General features: G+C 40.6%; 3 protein-coding genes across 5 annotated transcripts; all 3 read left to right on the top strand.

The window, feature by feature from the left end:
* Window positions 1-379: 379 nt before the first annotated feature.
* LOC122329900 (pentraxin fusion protein-like) lies at window positions 380-10,422 on the top strand. Of its 3 annotated transcripts, none has more exons than XM_043226562.1 (3): window positions 380-388; window positions 8,583-8,652; window positions 8,735-10,422. In XM_043226562.1, exons 2-3 carry the CDS (start codon window positions 8,595-8,597, stop codon window positions 9,385-9,387), a joined length of 711 nt encoding a protein of 236 aa, XP_043082497.1. In that variant the 5' UTR covers window positions 380-388; window positions 8,583-8,594; the 3' UTR covers window positions 9,388-10,422. The 3 variants fall into 3 exon arrangements, with proteins under 3 accessions (XP_043082497.1, XP_043082496.1, XP_043082495.1); XM_043226561.1 differs by lacking the exon at window positions 380-388 and adding an exon at window positions 876-1,070; XM_043226560.1 differs by lacking the exon at window positions 380-388 and adding an exon at window positions 7,885-8,172.
* On the top strand, window positions 1,509-2,915 carry LOC122330183 (paraneoplastic antigen Ma1 homolog). The gene has a single exon (XM_043227051.1). The coding sequence runs from the start codon at window positions 1,509-1,511 to the stop codon at window positions 2,913-2,915; it is 1,407 nt and encodes a 468-aa protein (XP_043082986.1).
* Window positions 10,423-11,321: 899 nt separating the features above from the next.
* crp1 (C-reactive protein 1) lies at window positions 11,322-16,349 on the top strand. Its single transcript, XM_043226563.1, is given in 4 exon segments — window positions 11,322-11,506; window positions 11,509-11,848; window positions 15,231-15,298; window positions 15,301-16,349. Coding segments are annotated over 4 exon segments (1,005 nt in total). The 5' UTR covers window positions 11,322-11,463; the 3' UTR covers window positions 15,855-16,349.
* The last annotated feature ends 1,556 nt before the right edge of the window (window positions 16,350-17,905 follow it).

The raw sequence follows: 17,905 nt of genomic DNA, 5'->3' as shown, positions 1-17,905 counted from the left end.
CAAGATTGTATTGCTCTGATGACTGTTATTCCTATAATTATTACAAAGATTTTACATTTAGGTGAATGTACAATGAAAATGTGTTTTTATGAAACGCATTTGTTTTCATCATTTTAAATGCACTTTCTTGCCGCTTTGTGGTTTGACATTTTATACAATAAATGTATATGCTTTGTCTCTTATTAACTGAATCATTAACATTCGCAAGCCATGTCACCGCAGGACACGTCTTCCTTTTAGAGGTTAGTTAATGTGCCTATATATAGAATAATATTAAAAAGATGGCTGGGAGGCTCTTAACTGAATTTGGGCTGTACCCTTTCTGCTCATAAATACTCGTGGTCATCAACTGAAGTGATCATCTTCCTGATAACGCTGGTTGAAGATCGTAAGTATTTGTGAAGATTTTTAGTAGAACTTAGTGTAGGGACCCCAAGAAATATATATATTCTGTATTTAATACTATTCAAAAGTATTAATGTATGTATTTTATTTTTTTATGTTGGGAAAAAAAAATTGCAAATAACCAACGTAGTTGTGTTCGGGTTATCCAATAGGAAAGTGTGTTCAGTGTAGGCATGCTAACGCCAGCCAATGACTGTTAAGCTTAATGTTGCGTTGTGGCGTGAGTCACATAATAAGGAAGAACTCATCGCACATGGTGTGAGTGTGTGTTTCTGCAATCTGTCGTCAGTAACAGTCTATAATTCGTTCGGAGACTATTATATTTACTAAAATATAAGGCCCAAAGCGTTTTGTGACTATTCTTTTTTTTTGTTTTGTGTTATTATTTAAAGTGTAATTTTATTTGACGTTTTATCCCGCGAGTCAACATTCCGACATGCCGCGTGTGACGCTGGACGAGCGCCATAGAAACAGTTAAAATCTGGAACTCTCTTCGTGAATCGACCGAACTTCTTGGTGCGTGAGGGACTGAGGTGACTTTTGTGCTTCGCCGCGGAAAGTGGATCGTTCAGTTAAGCGTTCATCGTGTGTTCCTGACGTATCGTGACAGGACGTGGAGTGCGTAAGGAACGAAGGATTGTTTCACAAATTCTCGTCGGAATAATGTAAGTGCCTTGTTTCCGTGAAGGATTACTGTGAATTCATCGCTTGTTTTAAGTGCACCAACGAACTGGGCCCCAACGAGTACGATCGATCGAACATTTCTACTATTTGACTGTTTTGCATATGGTTTGATTTAATTTGCATATTTGTAACATAATAAATATTTGTTATTCTTTTTCTTTACCACTTTGCAAATTTGTATTTTATTGTTTTTATCAAGTTAACATATTGGGGAATCGGAAAACTGAGTTTACAATAATTAAAGGGAAAGGAAAAACCGACCTAATTCACCAACTAATTGTCGGGGATCCAGGATTCTTCTGGGACAAATATTAAATTAACCCCTTAGGGTAAAAGAAGGGTTACATTTTTGGAGGCACCGCTGGGATACATTTTTATCACTTTTTTTTTCCTCCTGTTTATCAGTTTTTTCTTCAATTATGGACCTTGCTAAGACTGTTGAGTGGAGCAGAGAAGAGAATGCAAATCTCTCACGTGCCATTGTTTTGAGTAACGTTCCTTTAGGCACTAGTGATGACACTATTCAAAAAGTGTTAAATACAGTAAAAGTATTTGGACGCACAAGAATACGTGGTCGCCGTGGTGACGTAACTGGCAGATGGCTGTTTATTCTAGTGGAAGCCAGTGCTGACCTGGAACCTGATGTTATCCCTCCTGAGATAGGTATAGAAAATGAAGCTGGACCCTGGAGTGTCAACTTGGTGGGCAGCCTAGTAGCTCAGGCTCCTGCCTCTGAAGGTGATCCTTTCCAGCTCAAGCTGCAAGCATTGTTGCAACAAGAGGGCAAATCTATGGACGAGGTAAAGGCCATAATTATGGGAAAGCAGTCTCCTAAGTCGGATTTCAATATGGACCTTGTTGACGCCATAGGCAAATTAGTAGATCGGTGTAACCAAGCTTCCAGTGATAGTCCTGGGTACAGAAAACTGAGGTTGTTTTCTGGGTTGAAACCTGTCCCTCCAGGTGAAGAAGAGTATGAAAGCTGGATGGAACAGGCCGCTCAAATGATTAGTGAATGGCACTGCTCAGAAGCTGCAAAGAGGCAACGCATCGTAGAGAGTTTACGAGGTCCTGCTGCTGATATAGTTAGGTTTTTAAAAGTGACTTCTCCATCTGCGACTGCAAATGAGTACTTAGCTGCCCTAGAGACTTCATATGGAACTACTGAGAGTGGGCCTGATCTTATGGCTAGATTTCGTCACACCTACCAGGAAAGTGGAGAGAAGCTTTCAGCTTTCTTGTACCGTTTGGATAAACTTCTCCACCGAGCCTTGTTGAAGGGTGGGATTGATGCCGTCAGTATAAATAAAGCCAGAATGGAACAGCTAATTAAAGGAGCACTTACCAACGACATGGTTGCCTTGCGAATCCGAATGACGCACACTTTGCAGAGTCCTCCATCTTTTCCACAGTTGATGAAGGAAATACGTGAGGAAGAACACTGGGTAGCCGCAAGGGAAAATGTCAAAGCTTCTGTTGCTAATGTTGTCTCTACCCAGGCATCTGTTCCATCTGAATTACAGAACTTGAAGAAGGAAGTTAAAGAGCTGTCTACCCAAGTGAGTCAGTTGTTGAACTTGGCTAGTTTGCCATGTGCTTCTGATTGTACTCCTCAGAAAATATCCAGTAAACGCTCTGAGGGTGTAACGGATAACTCACAAAAAGTTAAGCCTGCTCAGTCCCCTGTGCCTATGATCTTTTGCTACAAATGTGGTGAAGATGGACATAAGAAATGGGAGTGCAAAGCACCTGAGGATCTCAGAAAAGTGAATCAGAAGCTGATAAAAATGCAGCGCCTGCAGGGAAACTTGACAGGAGCTCAGTGAAGGAACGGCATGGAGCTCCTGAGACAACACGTTCCACTTGTGATTCATTCATTCTTGATGCGGATAAGTCAAAATTGCCTGAGGGGTTAGTAGGACCCGTCTCCGAAGTGCCTGTCCAGATAGAAGGCATCTACGCCAAAGCCCTTCTTGACAGTGGTTCGCAGGTTACACTATTATATCGCAGTTTTTATAATACTTATCTTAAACATTTAGATCTTCAGCCTGTGGAAAACCTTGAGATTTGGGGTCTAAGTTCGCATAAATACCCCTATGATGGATACTTGCCCCTTAGATTGGAGTTTACGGAAAGTGTTGCTGGAGTACATCAAGTGATTGATACGCTTGCCATTGTATGCCCAGACCCAGTGAATCGGGAAGGAATAGCTATTTTGCTCGGGACTAACACCAGCTTAGTGAAGAAATTGCTTAAGTCTTGTCGTGAACAAGCTGGGGAGAGTTTTTTGAATGTGCTCACCATACATCCAGTAATCAGAGAGGCATATGAGACTATTCAACACACGGATGTTTCACAGGATGACCCCAACAAGCATGGAACCGTTTGGTTTGTGAAGTCTAACCCTGTTGTCTTGACACCAAATCAAGTTTTGCAACTTCCGGGTCTGCTAAAGTTTCCTGGTCAGATGACTGAATCTCTAGTGCTAGTAGACAGAGCAGCAGTGGGTGATTCAAGCTCTGATGCCCTGGAGGTGAGGCCTGAACTTCATTCAGCATCTGTTGTCTCCAGTCGCAGAGTCATAGTGACTGTGCGGAACATATCTGCAAAAGACTTCTGGGTGAAGCGAGGAACGCCCCTTGCCCATGTTTTTCCAGTCTCTTTAGTGCCACAGCTTCCCACTAAACAGTCACCCGAGCAAAATATTCTGACCGTTGAATCTTTTGATTTTGCTGATTCTCCAATGCCAAAGGAAGCGAAAGAAAGATTGTGTGAAAAAATGATGCGCAGAAAGGAGGTGTTTTCTTTACATGAGTGGGATGTGGGTTGTTCAAAAAGCATCACTCATGAAATAAGATTGAATGATTCACGCCCTTTTAGAGAAAGATCTCGCCGTCTTGCCCCTGCTGACTTTGAAGATGTTCGATTGCACTTACAAGAACTGCAGAGTAGTGGCATTATATCAGAGTCTCGCAGCCCTTATGCATCGCCCATCGTTGTGGTGCGGAAAAAGTCTGGGAAAGTTAGAATGTGTGTGGACTATCGGACTCTCAACCAACGAACTGTACCAGACCAGTATACTGTGCCCCGCATTGAGGATGCTCTACATAGCCTTTCTGGAAGTAGATGGTTTACTGTTCTCGACTTGAGGAGTGGGTACTATCAGATACCCATGAGCGAGGCTGACAAGGAGAAGACTGCGTTCATCTGCCCAGTGGGGTTTTATGAGTTTGAACGTATGCCCCAGGGTATCTGCGGAGCACCCGCCACTTTTCAAAGAGTCATGGAACGTACTGTAGGGGATATGAACTTTTTGGAAGTGCTTGTGTACTTGGATGATTTAATCATTTTTGGACGAACCATTGAGGAGCATGAAGAACGTCTCTTGAAAGTCCTTGATAGGTTGAGAGATGAGGGACTAAAAATCTCCCTCGACAAGTGTCAATTTGGTAGGACGTCTGTGAACTATGTAGGGCATATAGTGTCAAAGGATGGAGTATCCACTGATCCTTCCAAGATTGAAGCTGTGGTATCCTGGCCTCAACCTCAGACAGTGACTGAACTCAGATCTTTTCTAGGGTTTTGTGGATATTATCGACGCTTTGTGAAGGATTTCTCAAAGTTGTGCCGACCTCTCAACGAATTGTTGCAAGGGTATTCGTCTTCTGCTGGCACTGCAAAGAAGAAAAACAAAAATTCACCCGTGAAAAACATAAAACCCTGCTATAAGTCCTCTGAACTGTTTGGATCCCGATGGACTTCTTACTGTGATGCAGCTTTCCAAACTTTAAAAAATTGTTTGACTCAAGCACCAGTACTAGCCTTTGCGGATGCACAAAAGCCATATGTATTACATGTTGACGCAAGCATGGATGGACTTGGAGGAGTTCTGTATCAAGAACATGAAGAAGGATTACGCCCAGTTGCTTTCATCAGTCGTAGCCTTTCCCCTTCAGAGAGAAATTATCCAGTCCATAAACTGGAATTCTTAGCTTTGAAGTGGGCTGTTGTGGATAGACTGCATGACTATCTTTACGGGGTTCCGTTTGAAGTTAGAACTGACAATAATCCTCTAACCTATATTACAAAGTCAGCACGACTTGATGCGACGGGTCACCGTTGGCTGTCTGCATTGACCACCTACAATTTCAGCTTGCGATACAGACCAGGACGCAAGAATGTTGATGCAGATGCATTATCTAGACGTCCTCATACTTGCCCAAGTGCTGATGATGACTGGCAGGAAATTCCAGCTGCGGGTGTAAGAGCTCTTTGTCAGGCTTTGTCTGTGGAGAGAAGAACGGGGAGTGTATCTTACCCATGTGTTGTGCAACATGCAGGGGCTCATATGTCTGCTATTCCCAAAGCTTACTCCCATGCTACAGCTGTAACTGCAGATCACTTACCTGTACTTAGTCCACATGAACTGCAAATGGCCCAGAGAAACGATTCATTTCTTGGAGAAGTGTGGAGAGCAGTGTGTGATAAGAAACCAGCTAGTAACATCCAGAGTAGCCACCCTAAAATGAAGATCCTTAAACGAGAGTGGGAAAAGTTGTCCGTAGACAATGGAATGCTTTACAGAACAGTTCGGCAGAGTGATCACAGAGTGAAACGACAGCTTGTATTACCAAATCAATTCCACAACAGCGTGCTGAAGTCAATGCATGATGAGATGGGACATTTAGGGTTTGAAAAGTCCTATGGCCTAGTTTCCGACAGATTTTATTGGCCACGCATGAAGTGTGATGTAGAGGCTTACTGTAAGACCTGTGAACGCTGCATCAAAAGGAAAACATTGCCTCAACGAGCTGCTCCATTATCTCACATGCAGAGTACAGGACCTATGGACCTTGTCTGTATTGATTTTCTTTCTATAGAAGCCGATTCTCGAAATATATGTAATGTTTTGGTGATCACGGATCATTACACACGTTACGCTCAAGCTTTTCCAACAAGGGATCAAAAAGCTTCTACAGTGGCAAAGACTTTGTGGGAGAAATTTTTCATACATTATGGACTTCCTACTCGAATACATTCTGATCAAGGTAGGGATTTTGAGAGTCAGTTGGTGGCTGACATGCTGACTATGCTAGGAGTAAAGAAATCTCGAACCTCGCCATATCACCCCCAAGGTGATCCCCAGCCGGAAAGATTTAACAGGACCTTGCTGAATATGCTGGGTACCCTCGAGCCTAGTCAGAAAAATAAGTGGAGTCAGCACATTGCGCATTTGGTGCATGCATACAACTGCACTTCCAATGAAGCTACAGGTTTTTCTCCCTATTTTTTGATGTTCGGTAGAGAGGCCAGATTGCCTGTCGACATTTGTCTTGGTGTTTCTGCTGATAATTCCTCACCTGAATCATACTCCAAGTATGTGTCCAGAATGAAACAGGAGTTGCAGACAGCTTATCAGTTAGCTCATGCTACCTCTGAGAAGATGAATCAGAAAAATAAAGCAAGGTATGACCAGAAAGTTCGCTATCATAACTTGAATGTGGGTGACAGAGTTCTGATTCGAAACCTTGGCCTCAAGGGAAAACAGAAGCTAGCAGATAGGTGGAGCTCAAATCCTTATGTAGTGGAGAGTCAATTATCTGGTATTCCAGTGTATCGTTTGAAGCCTGTTGATGGTAATGGACCAGCCAAAGTCATGCACCGAAATCATCTGTTGCCTTTAGGACAGGAAGTGAGGTTAAGTCCTCAGGTGGATCTTGGTCCTACTTTTTCACGTAGAGCTCTGAGGCGTAGGAGAGCAAAAGAAAAGCGTAAAGTTGCTGAATCAGGAAACTTGCACAGTGTTGTTGATACCTCTACCAGAGAAAGTAATTCTTCAGATTCAGAGTCAGAGTTTGGATGTTATGCTGAAGATGTGGCAACCATTCCTTCTCAGGTGATGGATGAGAGTGAAAACCCTGTAAGAGCTGTAAAAGATTTAGAGGCTGATGATGCTAACACAGTTTCAGAAGTACCAGTAATTTCAGGTCAAAGCGAAATTTCTGATGTTCAGCTGGTAGTTGAAGATAACAATACTGAAGTTGATGAGGTTATGACTGAAGTTCAGGAGAGTACCTTACAGACAACTGTTCCTACTGAAAAAATAACTCAGGCAGAGGTTGTACCTTCTGAAGTTCGCAGATCCAGTAGGGAGAAGAGGCCTAATGTCAGATTTACTTATGACAAGATGGGTGTGCCGAATATACAATCTGTAACATCACAACAATGTTGTATTAATGTAGCAGCTACTAAAATACTAAAAGTTTCTGGGGTTTACGAAAGTTCACATGTTTGGTGGTGTAATCCTAATGCCTTGTGTGAAATATGTAATAACAAACCTGTTCTTGTTCCCTATAAACGGATGGTTACTGTTGAATTAAAGGTATAGTCTGTTTGTAACCAGCATGGGGACATACTGGACTTTTGGTGGGGGGAGTGTGTAGGGACCCCAAGAAATATATATATTCTGTATTTAATACTATTCAAAAGTATTAATGTATGTATTTTATTTTTTTATGTTGGGAAAAAAATTGCAAATAACCAACGTAGTTGTGTTCGGGTTATCCAATAGGAAAGTGTGTTCAGTGTAGGCATGCTAACGCCAGCCAATGACTGTTAAGCTTAATGTTGCGTTGTGGCGTGAGTCACATAATAAGGAAGAACTCATCGCACATGGTGTGAGTGTGTGTTTCTGCAATCTGTCGTCAGTAACAGTCTATAATTCGTTCGGAGACTATTATATTTACTAAAATATAAGGCCCAAAGCGTTTTGTGACTATTCTTTTTTTTTTTGTGTTATTATTTAAAGTGTATATTTTATTTGACGTTTTTATCCCGCGAGTCAACACTCCGACATGCCGCGTGTGACGCTGGACGAGCGGCCATAGAAACAGTTAAAATCTGGAACTCTCTTCGTGAATCGACCGAACTTCTTGGTGCGTGAGGGACTGAGGTGACTTTTGTGCTTCGCCGCGGAAAGTGGATCGTTCAGTTAAGCGTTCATCGTGTGTTCCTGACGTATCGTGACAGGACGTGGAGTGCGTAAGAACGGCGGATTGTTTCACAAATTCTCGTCGGAATAATGTAAGTGCCTTGTTTCCGTGAAGGATTACTGTGAATTCATCGCTTGTTTTAAGTGCACCAACGAACTGGGCCCCAACGAGTACGATCGATCGAACATTTCTACTATTTGACTGTTTTGCATATGGTTTGATTTAATTTGCATATTTGTAACATAATAAATATTTGTTATTCTTTTTCTTTACCACTTTGCAAATTTGTATTTTATTGTTTTTATCAAGTTAACATATTGGGGAATCGGAAAACTGAGTTTACAATAATTAAAGGGAAAGGAAAAACCGACCTAATTCACCAACTAATTGTCGGGGATCCAGGATTCTTCTGGGACAAATATTAAATTAACCCCTTAGGGTAAAAGAAGGGTTACATTAGTAGAAACAAATGTGTCTACTAAAAGGACTATTTTTCTTCAGACCTGCAGTAAGATGTTACCAGTGGTCTTGTTTTTCGCTCTCTTGTCCCTAAAACCAGGAGCTACTTACAGTAAGTCGTTTCACAGTAATAGATCAAATAGTCGGCAGGATTTCACTTGTCTGTTGTAAAAGATGGTGTTCTTGCCTTGCAGAGGGTCTCGGTGGTAAATTGCTTCTGTTTCCCACCAAGACTGATTCCAGTTACGTTAAACTCGTTCCCGAAAAGCCTCTGAGTCTCTCAGCGCTGACTCTCTGCATGCGTGTCTCGACGGAGCTCCGGGGCGCGAGGGAGGTCATTCTGTTTGCCTACCGGACGCCTGAAGACGGCGATGAGCTGCACATGTGGAGAGAGAAGGACGGCCGACTGTCCTTCTACCTCAGAGGCAACGGAGCATTCTTCTACCTGCCTCCTCTCTCCACCTTCCAGACTCACCTGTGCGTCACCTGGGAGTCCGCGAGCGGTCTCTCTGCCTTCTGGGTGGACGGACGTCGCAGTGCGTTTCAGATATTTAAAAAAGGTTTCTCGACTCGTTCTGGCGGTACGGTTCTTCTCGGACAGGACGCTGATGACTACGTAGGTGCCTTTGACGCGGAGCAGAGTTTTGTGGGAGAAATCACTGATGTGCAGATGTGGGACTACGTCCTCTCTGGAAGTCAGATTAAGGTGGTTTATTCAAACCAGAAAACGTACGTGCCGAAGGGGAACGTGTTTGACTGGAACACCGTCAGATATCATATTTATGGAAATGTTCTAGTGGTCAAAGATTCTGATCAGGTGTGCACACATTCGTGTCAGCAAAAGTAGAAAAAGTAAATCACAGAGATGTGAACTTAAAGTCCGCTCACTATTTTTGTGGTGAACAATTTTTCTGTGCAAAGTCATTCCACAAAGAAAAACAATTGCTTGCCTTTTTAATGCAAGTCTTACAATGCTCCTCCCCCTAAAATGACGGGCCTGGGTGTCCTTCATCAGAACTGAGCTTGATAAAACCTCTTTTAAATTTACAGATCGGAATATTCTCCAAAAGAAGATAAAGCTACAGAACTTGGTGTTTTATAATTACTTTAAGTCCTTATTATGTAACCTAGAGAGCGACTTAACGTTGTGTAACTGTTTTTGTGGTTATAAGCTGGTTTTGTAATGTGTGCTGTTAACTATGTTGTTTAATTGTCTGCAAACATGGCTGCCTGCCTTTGCCTGGACAAAGAGTTTTTAATCTCTGTGAATGTTTTCCTGCTTAAATAAAAGTGAGCGATTGATGACGCTTGAGCATGACGTTCTTGACCACGCCCCGTTCACTTCTGAATGAAATGCCCACTTTACTACGGCCAATCAAATTGCAGTAGAAAAACAAGCCACGCCCTCTATTTTCCTCACTCAGTGTTCTGTTTTTCCCTGAAGTACGTCACAATACTGAAATAAAATTGGTCGCAAAATTCTGGTTAACTTCAGTAGGGTTAGGGTTGATCTACTACAGGTCTGAAGGAAAATTATGAATTTATGTTTTGAACAATATTGTCATTTGAATTGTAAAATACATGCTCAAACATGGCATTAAAATGGAATTTCCACGGAGCTTCTGATGCACAACAGCTACCAAGGAAACATCCTGTACTTCCAGGTATAAACAAATACTTAATCGGACTCTAAAAAAACCATTTGGATATTGCGGGATTTGCGATGACGCATATGCAAATATATTTGCATATAACTGCTTCAAGAGCAGATCTGTTGGAAAACATTGATCTCACTGCCATGTGGTCACATGGTTGAAGGAGCTCTTAAAAGTTAAATACGAACTAGCGTGTCCACCTCTTTGAAGGGGTTTAATCCAGACTGACAGCAAAAGCAGCTATATTTGCAGCATTTTTGGTAACTATCAACACAAATGACTGCATCGCGAACCGTAAGTAAACCGTTTCAGAACGGTTTTATATGGAGAATATTCTTAATTTATTTTACATGCAATAGCAAGGCAGTGTTGATGCTATGTCTTTTACAAAGGGCAGGTTAGGTTAATTCAATTGTAGTCCGAACACAAAAGATATTTTGAAGAAAGTTTTGGGCCACTATTGACTTCCATAGTAAGAAAAAAAAAAAAAAATACGAAGGAAGTCAACGGTGACCCAAAACAGTCTGGTTACAAGCGTTCTTCAAAATATCTTCCGGTTCGGCAGAATAAAGAAATTCATATAGGTTTGGAAATACTTGAGGGGGAGTAAATGATGACAGAATTAAAATTTTTGGGTGAACTATTCCTTTAAGATTCGATCTTAAGTAAATTGAGTAAAGTAAGTTTATTTCTCAGTATCAGATTGAAAGATACTAATCGTACCATGCATCCAACACCAACCCATAGATCCTCCCCTGAAGGAAATCAGGAAAGTAGCCAAAAGTAACGGGAGGACCTCTGGCTCTAAAATGTGACTGAACACTTATGAATCAGTAAAAAGTTTGTCTGCCTAAAGAAATAATGCTTTTTCTTGCATGTTTTTTTTTCTTCTACCTTCAGACCTGCAGTAAAATGTTAGGGGTTTTTTTCTGCCTTCTCTCTCTGACTCCAGCGGCTGCTGAAGGTACCACGTTTTTCATTCATCCACCTGGATTCTTGTGAGCGTGTCTATTTTACAAGATGCATGTATAAAATGCATGTGTTATTTTGGTTTATTTGTCTTGCAGTGGCTCTCGGCGGTAAAGTCCTTCTGTTTCCCACCAAGACCAACACCAGTTATGTTAAACTCACTCCTGCGAAGCCTCTGAGTCTTTTGTCGTTCACTCTCTGCATGCGTGTCTCGACGGAGCTCCAGGGCCAGAGGGAGATCATTCTGTTTGCCTACCGGACGTTTAGCGTGGACGAGCTGAACCTGTGGAGAGAGAAAGATGGCCGTTTTTCCTTGTATCTTCAGTCTAGTAGTGATGCAGCACTCTTCAGTCTCCCTCCTCTCTCCACCTTCCAGACTCACCTGTGCGTCACCTGGGAGTCTGGGACCGGTCTCACTGCCTTCTGGGTGGACGGACGTCGCAGTGTATTACAGATCTATAGAAAAGGACTCTCGATCCGTTCTGGCGGCACCGTCCTGCTCGGACAGGACGCTGATAACTATGTAGGTGCCTTTGACGCGGAGCAGAGTTTTGTGGGAGAAATCACTGATGTACAGATGTGGGACTACGTCCTCTCTGGAAGTCAGATTAAGGCGGTTTATTCAAACAAGGAACCTTACGTGCCGAAGGGGAACGTGTTTGACTGGAACACCGTCAAATATGAGGTTAATGGAGACGTGCTAGTGGTGCGAGAGGACTGATTCTGATCAGGTCAGGGATTCTGTGGGTCCTTAAATGTAGTTATATCAAATGTAAGGCCATGAAAAGTCTTAATTGTGATTTTAAGAGGTCTGGAAGAAAAAAAATGCATTATAAAAATCGAAATAATTAGGAGAGTAAAATATATTTATATGTCATTTAATACAATATAATAGTTGATGCTTTTGACTGCTCGGTTTTATTGAAAGGGGTTTAAAGACTCAAATGAAAAACTACATTACCCACAATCCCACAGAGACGTATCATCAATCAGAGAGCTGGAGCTCAGTAGGGCCCGCCCACTGCCATAAAGTTTCATAACCAAGTCTGTCTCCCTACTTCTGAACAACTTATATATGATTGTTCTGCAATGAATGTAAGCTGTATTGTACTTTACTGATTTATCTATCCAGTAAGATTAATAAAACATGATTTGATCAACCTGGTCTCATTAAAATATGTACCTCTGATCGCTTTTTGTACAACGCTGTTTTTCTCCCCACAGTTTCAAAGAGTGGGGCTAAAACACAGGTTCAATGTTTTTATTTAGTTTTTATAGTAACATAATGCTGATGTTTCTTGCGACGGTTCAGAAATATCCTGGAACTCACTTAAAGCTACCGCTCTTTTGTGTTGGAAACATACCCTATACCAAATCCATCCCTGGACCTGCACTGTAGTGTTAATGTGAAACTGAAATATAAAGCCTGTCGATGCAACCGTGCCGTCTCTCAAACACATCTCTGTACATCGAGAGCTACCGAGCAAACATAGACACGAAGCAGGATGTGTAACATTCAAAATCATTTTCAAATATAAGACAGTATGACATATACGTCTATGACTATTACTCCAAAATCATGCTATAGACTATATATACTGATATTTACATGCTCACAGATGTTTTTGATTTTAATTCGTTTTATATATTCAGGACTATTCAGTATAGGTTTTATGGCCCTATTTCAGTTACATTTTTTCCCCAAAATGTCCAAACCACGCATTTTTTTCTAAAAAAATGCAAACACGTACGTCTATCTATGAGGAGCTAAGTGCATCGAGTCAGCCACAATATTTCTTGCCTTTATGATCACTCACACTCTTTTTACGACAGGTTAAAGCAGATGACCGGGAGGATCACACATATATACTCAAGATACTCCTGGTCATGATCTGACTGAACGCTGCAAGCAATCTAATCTGAACCTTTTGTGCCTTTATGTCTAAAATGTGCCTGAACCCTGATAAACAGTGAAGGATTTGTCTGCTCATGATAAGAACATGTTTTTAGACACTTTTAGTGCAGATAAATCCCACGGACTGCTGTAAGCTGCTGCTGTCTGGTGGTCTTCAGAAGGCACTGCGCTTCTCAACGTTTTAACATCTACATCTCAATATCAAGTCACAAAAATATCCGAAAATGAATTCAAAACGAATGGTTTCGTGAAATGCGACGCTCGCTGCCAGCGCCTGTGATCTTGAATGTACGGAAGAAGGTTAAGGCCAAGCAATATTAAATAAAAGGTTGATATTAAACTTATTCAATAAGTTTTCAACAAGAAAAAAGTGGTGAGAATAAATTCATTACATCTTCTGAAAAAAAAGGTTTTAAAATTGTCATTTTTTGGGAGAAATACGATGAGTTTATTCCTAATATTTTATCTTGACTTTTTTATTATTGCCTAGCCCTAATCCTCTTCCACATGAATGGAAATACAGACAAGAGTCACCTCTTTGTCAGAAATACATCAAGTTAAAACAAGAAAACAATGGTGATAAATTCAGCTCGTTTGTCTTTTGTGTGCATCTGTTGATTGGGTTGAGGTGAGAGAGAAAGGCTCTGAAAGCCTCTGTGTGTGTTCAATGAGTTCTGAATCTCACACAGCATCTTTTGTTGTTTTGTCTGATGTCATGATGGTGCAAGGAGGGAAGCGGCTCAGCAGCGTGTCTTTACTCTCAGACTCCTGCTACAGTAAGTAAGACTCGCGCTCTCGATTTATATATCACTGCTACAATCAATTCAACTAATTCAATTAATGCTTAATGATATGCACTAATAATAATAAGAAGAAGAATGCATAACCTACGGCACACTAGTCGAGATACTAGCACAGTTTATACATTTTTTTTTATATATATATTTTCAATTTGTAGTAACTTTTTTATATTTTTATGCCTTTATAGTTTGTTATTTCAGTCCTATTATAGTATTTATTTTTGCATAGTGGTTATAAAAAAATACTTTCGATATTTTTTTTTATATTTTTATCCATCTATTTATTCATTTATGTTTATTTTCTTTGACAGTTTTATAACAATTAAACATTCACTTTGCAAAAATATTTTTTCTTTTAAAAAACTGTATAAACGATGTATAATAAAACTGCTTTACACATGTACTTGAGGATTCTATAATAACTGGATTACTCCTTTTCCTTCAGACCTGCAGCATGATGTTGGTGCCGGTGGTTTTATTTTTCTGTCTGCTCTCTCTGAAACCAGCAGCTACTGAAGGTATGTTACATTAACCCGTTCAATCCCAACATAAAAAACAAAACAAATCATAGGTTTTTCATTTCTAAAAACCTCACTGACTGGTGTTTTAGTGCAGTTCCTGCAAATATGGAAAACATAAAAGGTATCAATGAAATATGTGACGTTTCACATGACTAGAGCTGTTTATTTTCGGTTTGCATCTTGAGAAGATGATACCTGCATCAAAACGAAGGGCTAGTAAAGTATGCTAACAGATTTTGTGGCACACATTATCTTTAGGGTCTCTAGTATTAATAAATGCATTTGCATATATATTTATTTTTGCTGAGTGTGGTCATGCATCTTGATGGCCACAATAGGTGGGATAACGGTGAACATCTTTTTGCAACAAAAAAATTAAAAATCAATTGCAGTTGCTAGTAAAAATGGCAATAAAATGTTGCAATGCCCAAATAGTGCTGAATTAAAAACTCAAATATTACAAAAAAAATGCACAATAATGATGTTGCAGTACTTGTTGCACCGATTTAAAAATTTCATATGAAAAATGTACAAAAAAATAACAATTTTGAAATATGGTGATGGATGAATTATGTTCATTTTTCATCTCAATGTTCCTTTCAATGTTGCAAAAGTTTTTAAATGCATAATAGTAATCCTAGAATGTGATCAAACGGTTTAAAAACTAATAATGCAAGATATATAACGATTTTTATGATTTTTATTTCATTACTCACCATATCCCACCGGCCACAAGCGTTAAACACAGTTTCTGTTCCAAAAAACATTTGTAAAAAATAATAATTATTACAAAGGCTTACCGATGACTTTTGGTGTAATACTGTATTTTGTCTTGCAGTGGGTCTCGCTGGTAAAGTGCTTCTGTTCCCGTACGAGACCGATTTCAGCTACGTGAAGCTCACCCGAAAAAGCCGCTGGGCCTCACGGCGTTCACGCTCTGCGCGCGCGTGGCGACGGAGCTCCAGGGCGAGCGGCAGATCATCCTCTTCGCCTACCGCACGCCCGACTTCGACGAGCTCAACGTGTGGAGAGAGAAAGACGGCCGCGTGTCGTTCTACCTCAGCGGCGACGGGGCGTTCTTCCACCTGCCTGCTCTCTCCACCTTCCGGGTTCACCTGTGCCTGACCTGGGCCTCGCGCAGCGGACTCACGGCCTTCTGGGTGGACGGCCGCCGCAGCGCCTTCCAGCTGTATAAACCGGGCCACAGCATCCGCCCGCAGGGCACCGCTCTGCTCGGACAGGACCCCGATAAACACCTGGGGGACTTCGAGGCGGTGCAGAGTTTCGCCGGCGAGCTCACGGACCTGAACATGTGGGACTACGTCCTCCCCGGAAACCAGATCAAAGCGCTGTATCTGAACCACGCGCAGCGCGTGCCGAGAGGGAACGTGTTTGAGTGGGGCACCATCGAGTATGAGATCAAAGGAAACGTGCTAGTCGTGCAAGACGATTAAAACATTCAGTCACAAACGGCAAGCTGTTTCTTCACAGGATGTCCTGTTTAATTGGAAATAAGACAAAAGTGTAACTTAAGGATCACCTAAAATAACCAGGTTTTGCAGAACGTGTCCCCGCAAGTCACCTTAGCGTTAGTAAGCCTACTAATATTTTTTCATCCACAAAAATGTTTTATTTATTTAGTTATATATATTTTTTAAAAGCCAAATAATGCATTGATCAGTCGTAACTCTGATATGAAACCTAGAAATTTAATATCTCTTACGAAAATGGATGGTTTTGCTTCGAATAAAATCATAAATCAAGCGTGGAAATTACAAATTATAATTTTTTGCTACACTAACCATTAGTTAAACCACGTTATTTGTAGTAATTGTAACAAATAACTGACACGTAGTGTATATCATTCGATCTGGTCACTAAGGGATCTGTAAGAACTTCAATTAAATGTAACAATTTGTAACGGTGACGTAATAAATTCTATTTGTCGACGTGAGTTTCTGCTGCGCTTTCGTCACGTGGCCACTAGAGGGCGGCAGCGCGCCACCTCTCAGTCACGTGCACTCCATTCTATAACAGGTATTAATAAAGTGAGTACTTAATATGCAGGACGCAAAGGGGCAAAAATAAATAAATAAATAACAGCCTTTGCTCATTTAAAAATCATATCGTGAACTTTAAAAACAGCTGCGTGACTCTGAGGCACCGCTGGGATCCGCGTTATTTTGTATGTGTCTGTCGCCAGGGTTTAAATAATGATGCGTACAAACATGATTAATTAGACGCCGAGCCGTTATTTCCATTCATTACACATTAGCTACAGGACTGGGTGCATTCAGATCAATGTTAACCCTGTTCGACTTGCTATTCCGGGTTTCTCCGGGGTTTTGTTGAAAGTTAAACGGGTGTAAACGTGAGGAGCTGTTCGCTGCACGCTAGGTGGCGCTATAGACACACGTTTCTCAAGACTGAGCTCAAAATACAAGTTATACTGGACACGGTTTTCTAGTGATACTTCATGTTGACTGTTATAAAAATAATAGCAATTCGTGCAATTCTGGCCAGAGATAAAATATAAATAAATATGTGTAAAAAAAACTAACTATATATATATATATATATATATATATATATATATATATATATATACAATTAAAAATATATTTAGATATAAAGAAATATATTTACATAAGAAATGAAAATATTTAGATTTTTGCCATATGAATCATGTCTCACAGAAAAATAATATATCACTTCCGCATTACAAAATACCACAAAACCTTGAATCACTGGGGAATACGAGAATATAAATAAGAAAAACATATTACTTCAATATAATGCATAGCCCTGTTGAAAAGTCTTTATTTGCTTTTATGTCAAAGTCATCACTAAAATAATAATTAATAAATTATAAAATAAATAAATAAATATAAATATATACACACACATGTGTATAATGTTAACTTAAATTCTCAGGAAGAATCTGTCTGTAAGTTGAACATAGGCTGTATGTATAGAAGCAGCACACTTAATACAGCAGAAACAATGTTTAACTTCGCACGCATAGGGAAAAGGAGGATCATTTCGATACATGCATTTGTAAAGTAAGTACATCTGACATAAAAGTTTGAGAATCTCTGCTTTAAAGTATTAAAGCTGATAAATATTAATTTATCACGGAATTCACACGCATAGTACATAGATTATTGTATAATACTCATTATGTAGTAAATATATGTGTCTTGTGAGGATGAGAGAGAGAGAGAGAGAGAGACAGAGAAAGAGAGAGACAGAGAGAGAGAGAGAGAGAGAGAGACAGAGAGAGAGAGAGAGAGAGAGAGAGAGAGAGAGAGAGAGACAGAGAGAGAGAGAGAGAGAGCGAGAGAGAGAGAGAGAGACAGAGAGAGAGAGAGAGAGACAGAGAGAGAGAGAGAGAGAGAGAGAGAGAGAGAGAGAGAGAGAGAGAGAGAGAGAGAGAGAGAGAGAGAGAGAGAGAGAGAGAGAGAGAGAGAGAGAGAGAGAGAGAGAGAGAGAGAGAGAGAGAGAG

The sequence above is a fragment of the Puntigrus tetrazona genome, chromosome 24 (genome assembly GCF_018831695.1).
Source record: "Puntigrus tetrazona isolate hp1 chromosome 24, ASM1883169v1, whole genome shotgun sequence".
NCBI lineage: Eukaryota > Metazoa > Chordata > Actinopteri > Cypriniformes > Cyprinidae > Puntigrus > Puntigrus tetrazona.
This window is presented reverse-complemented; position numbering and strand designations above follow the sequence as displayed.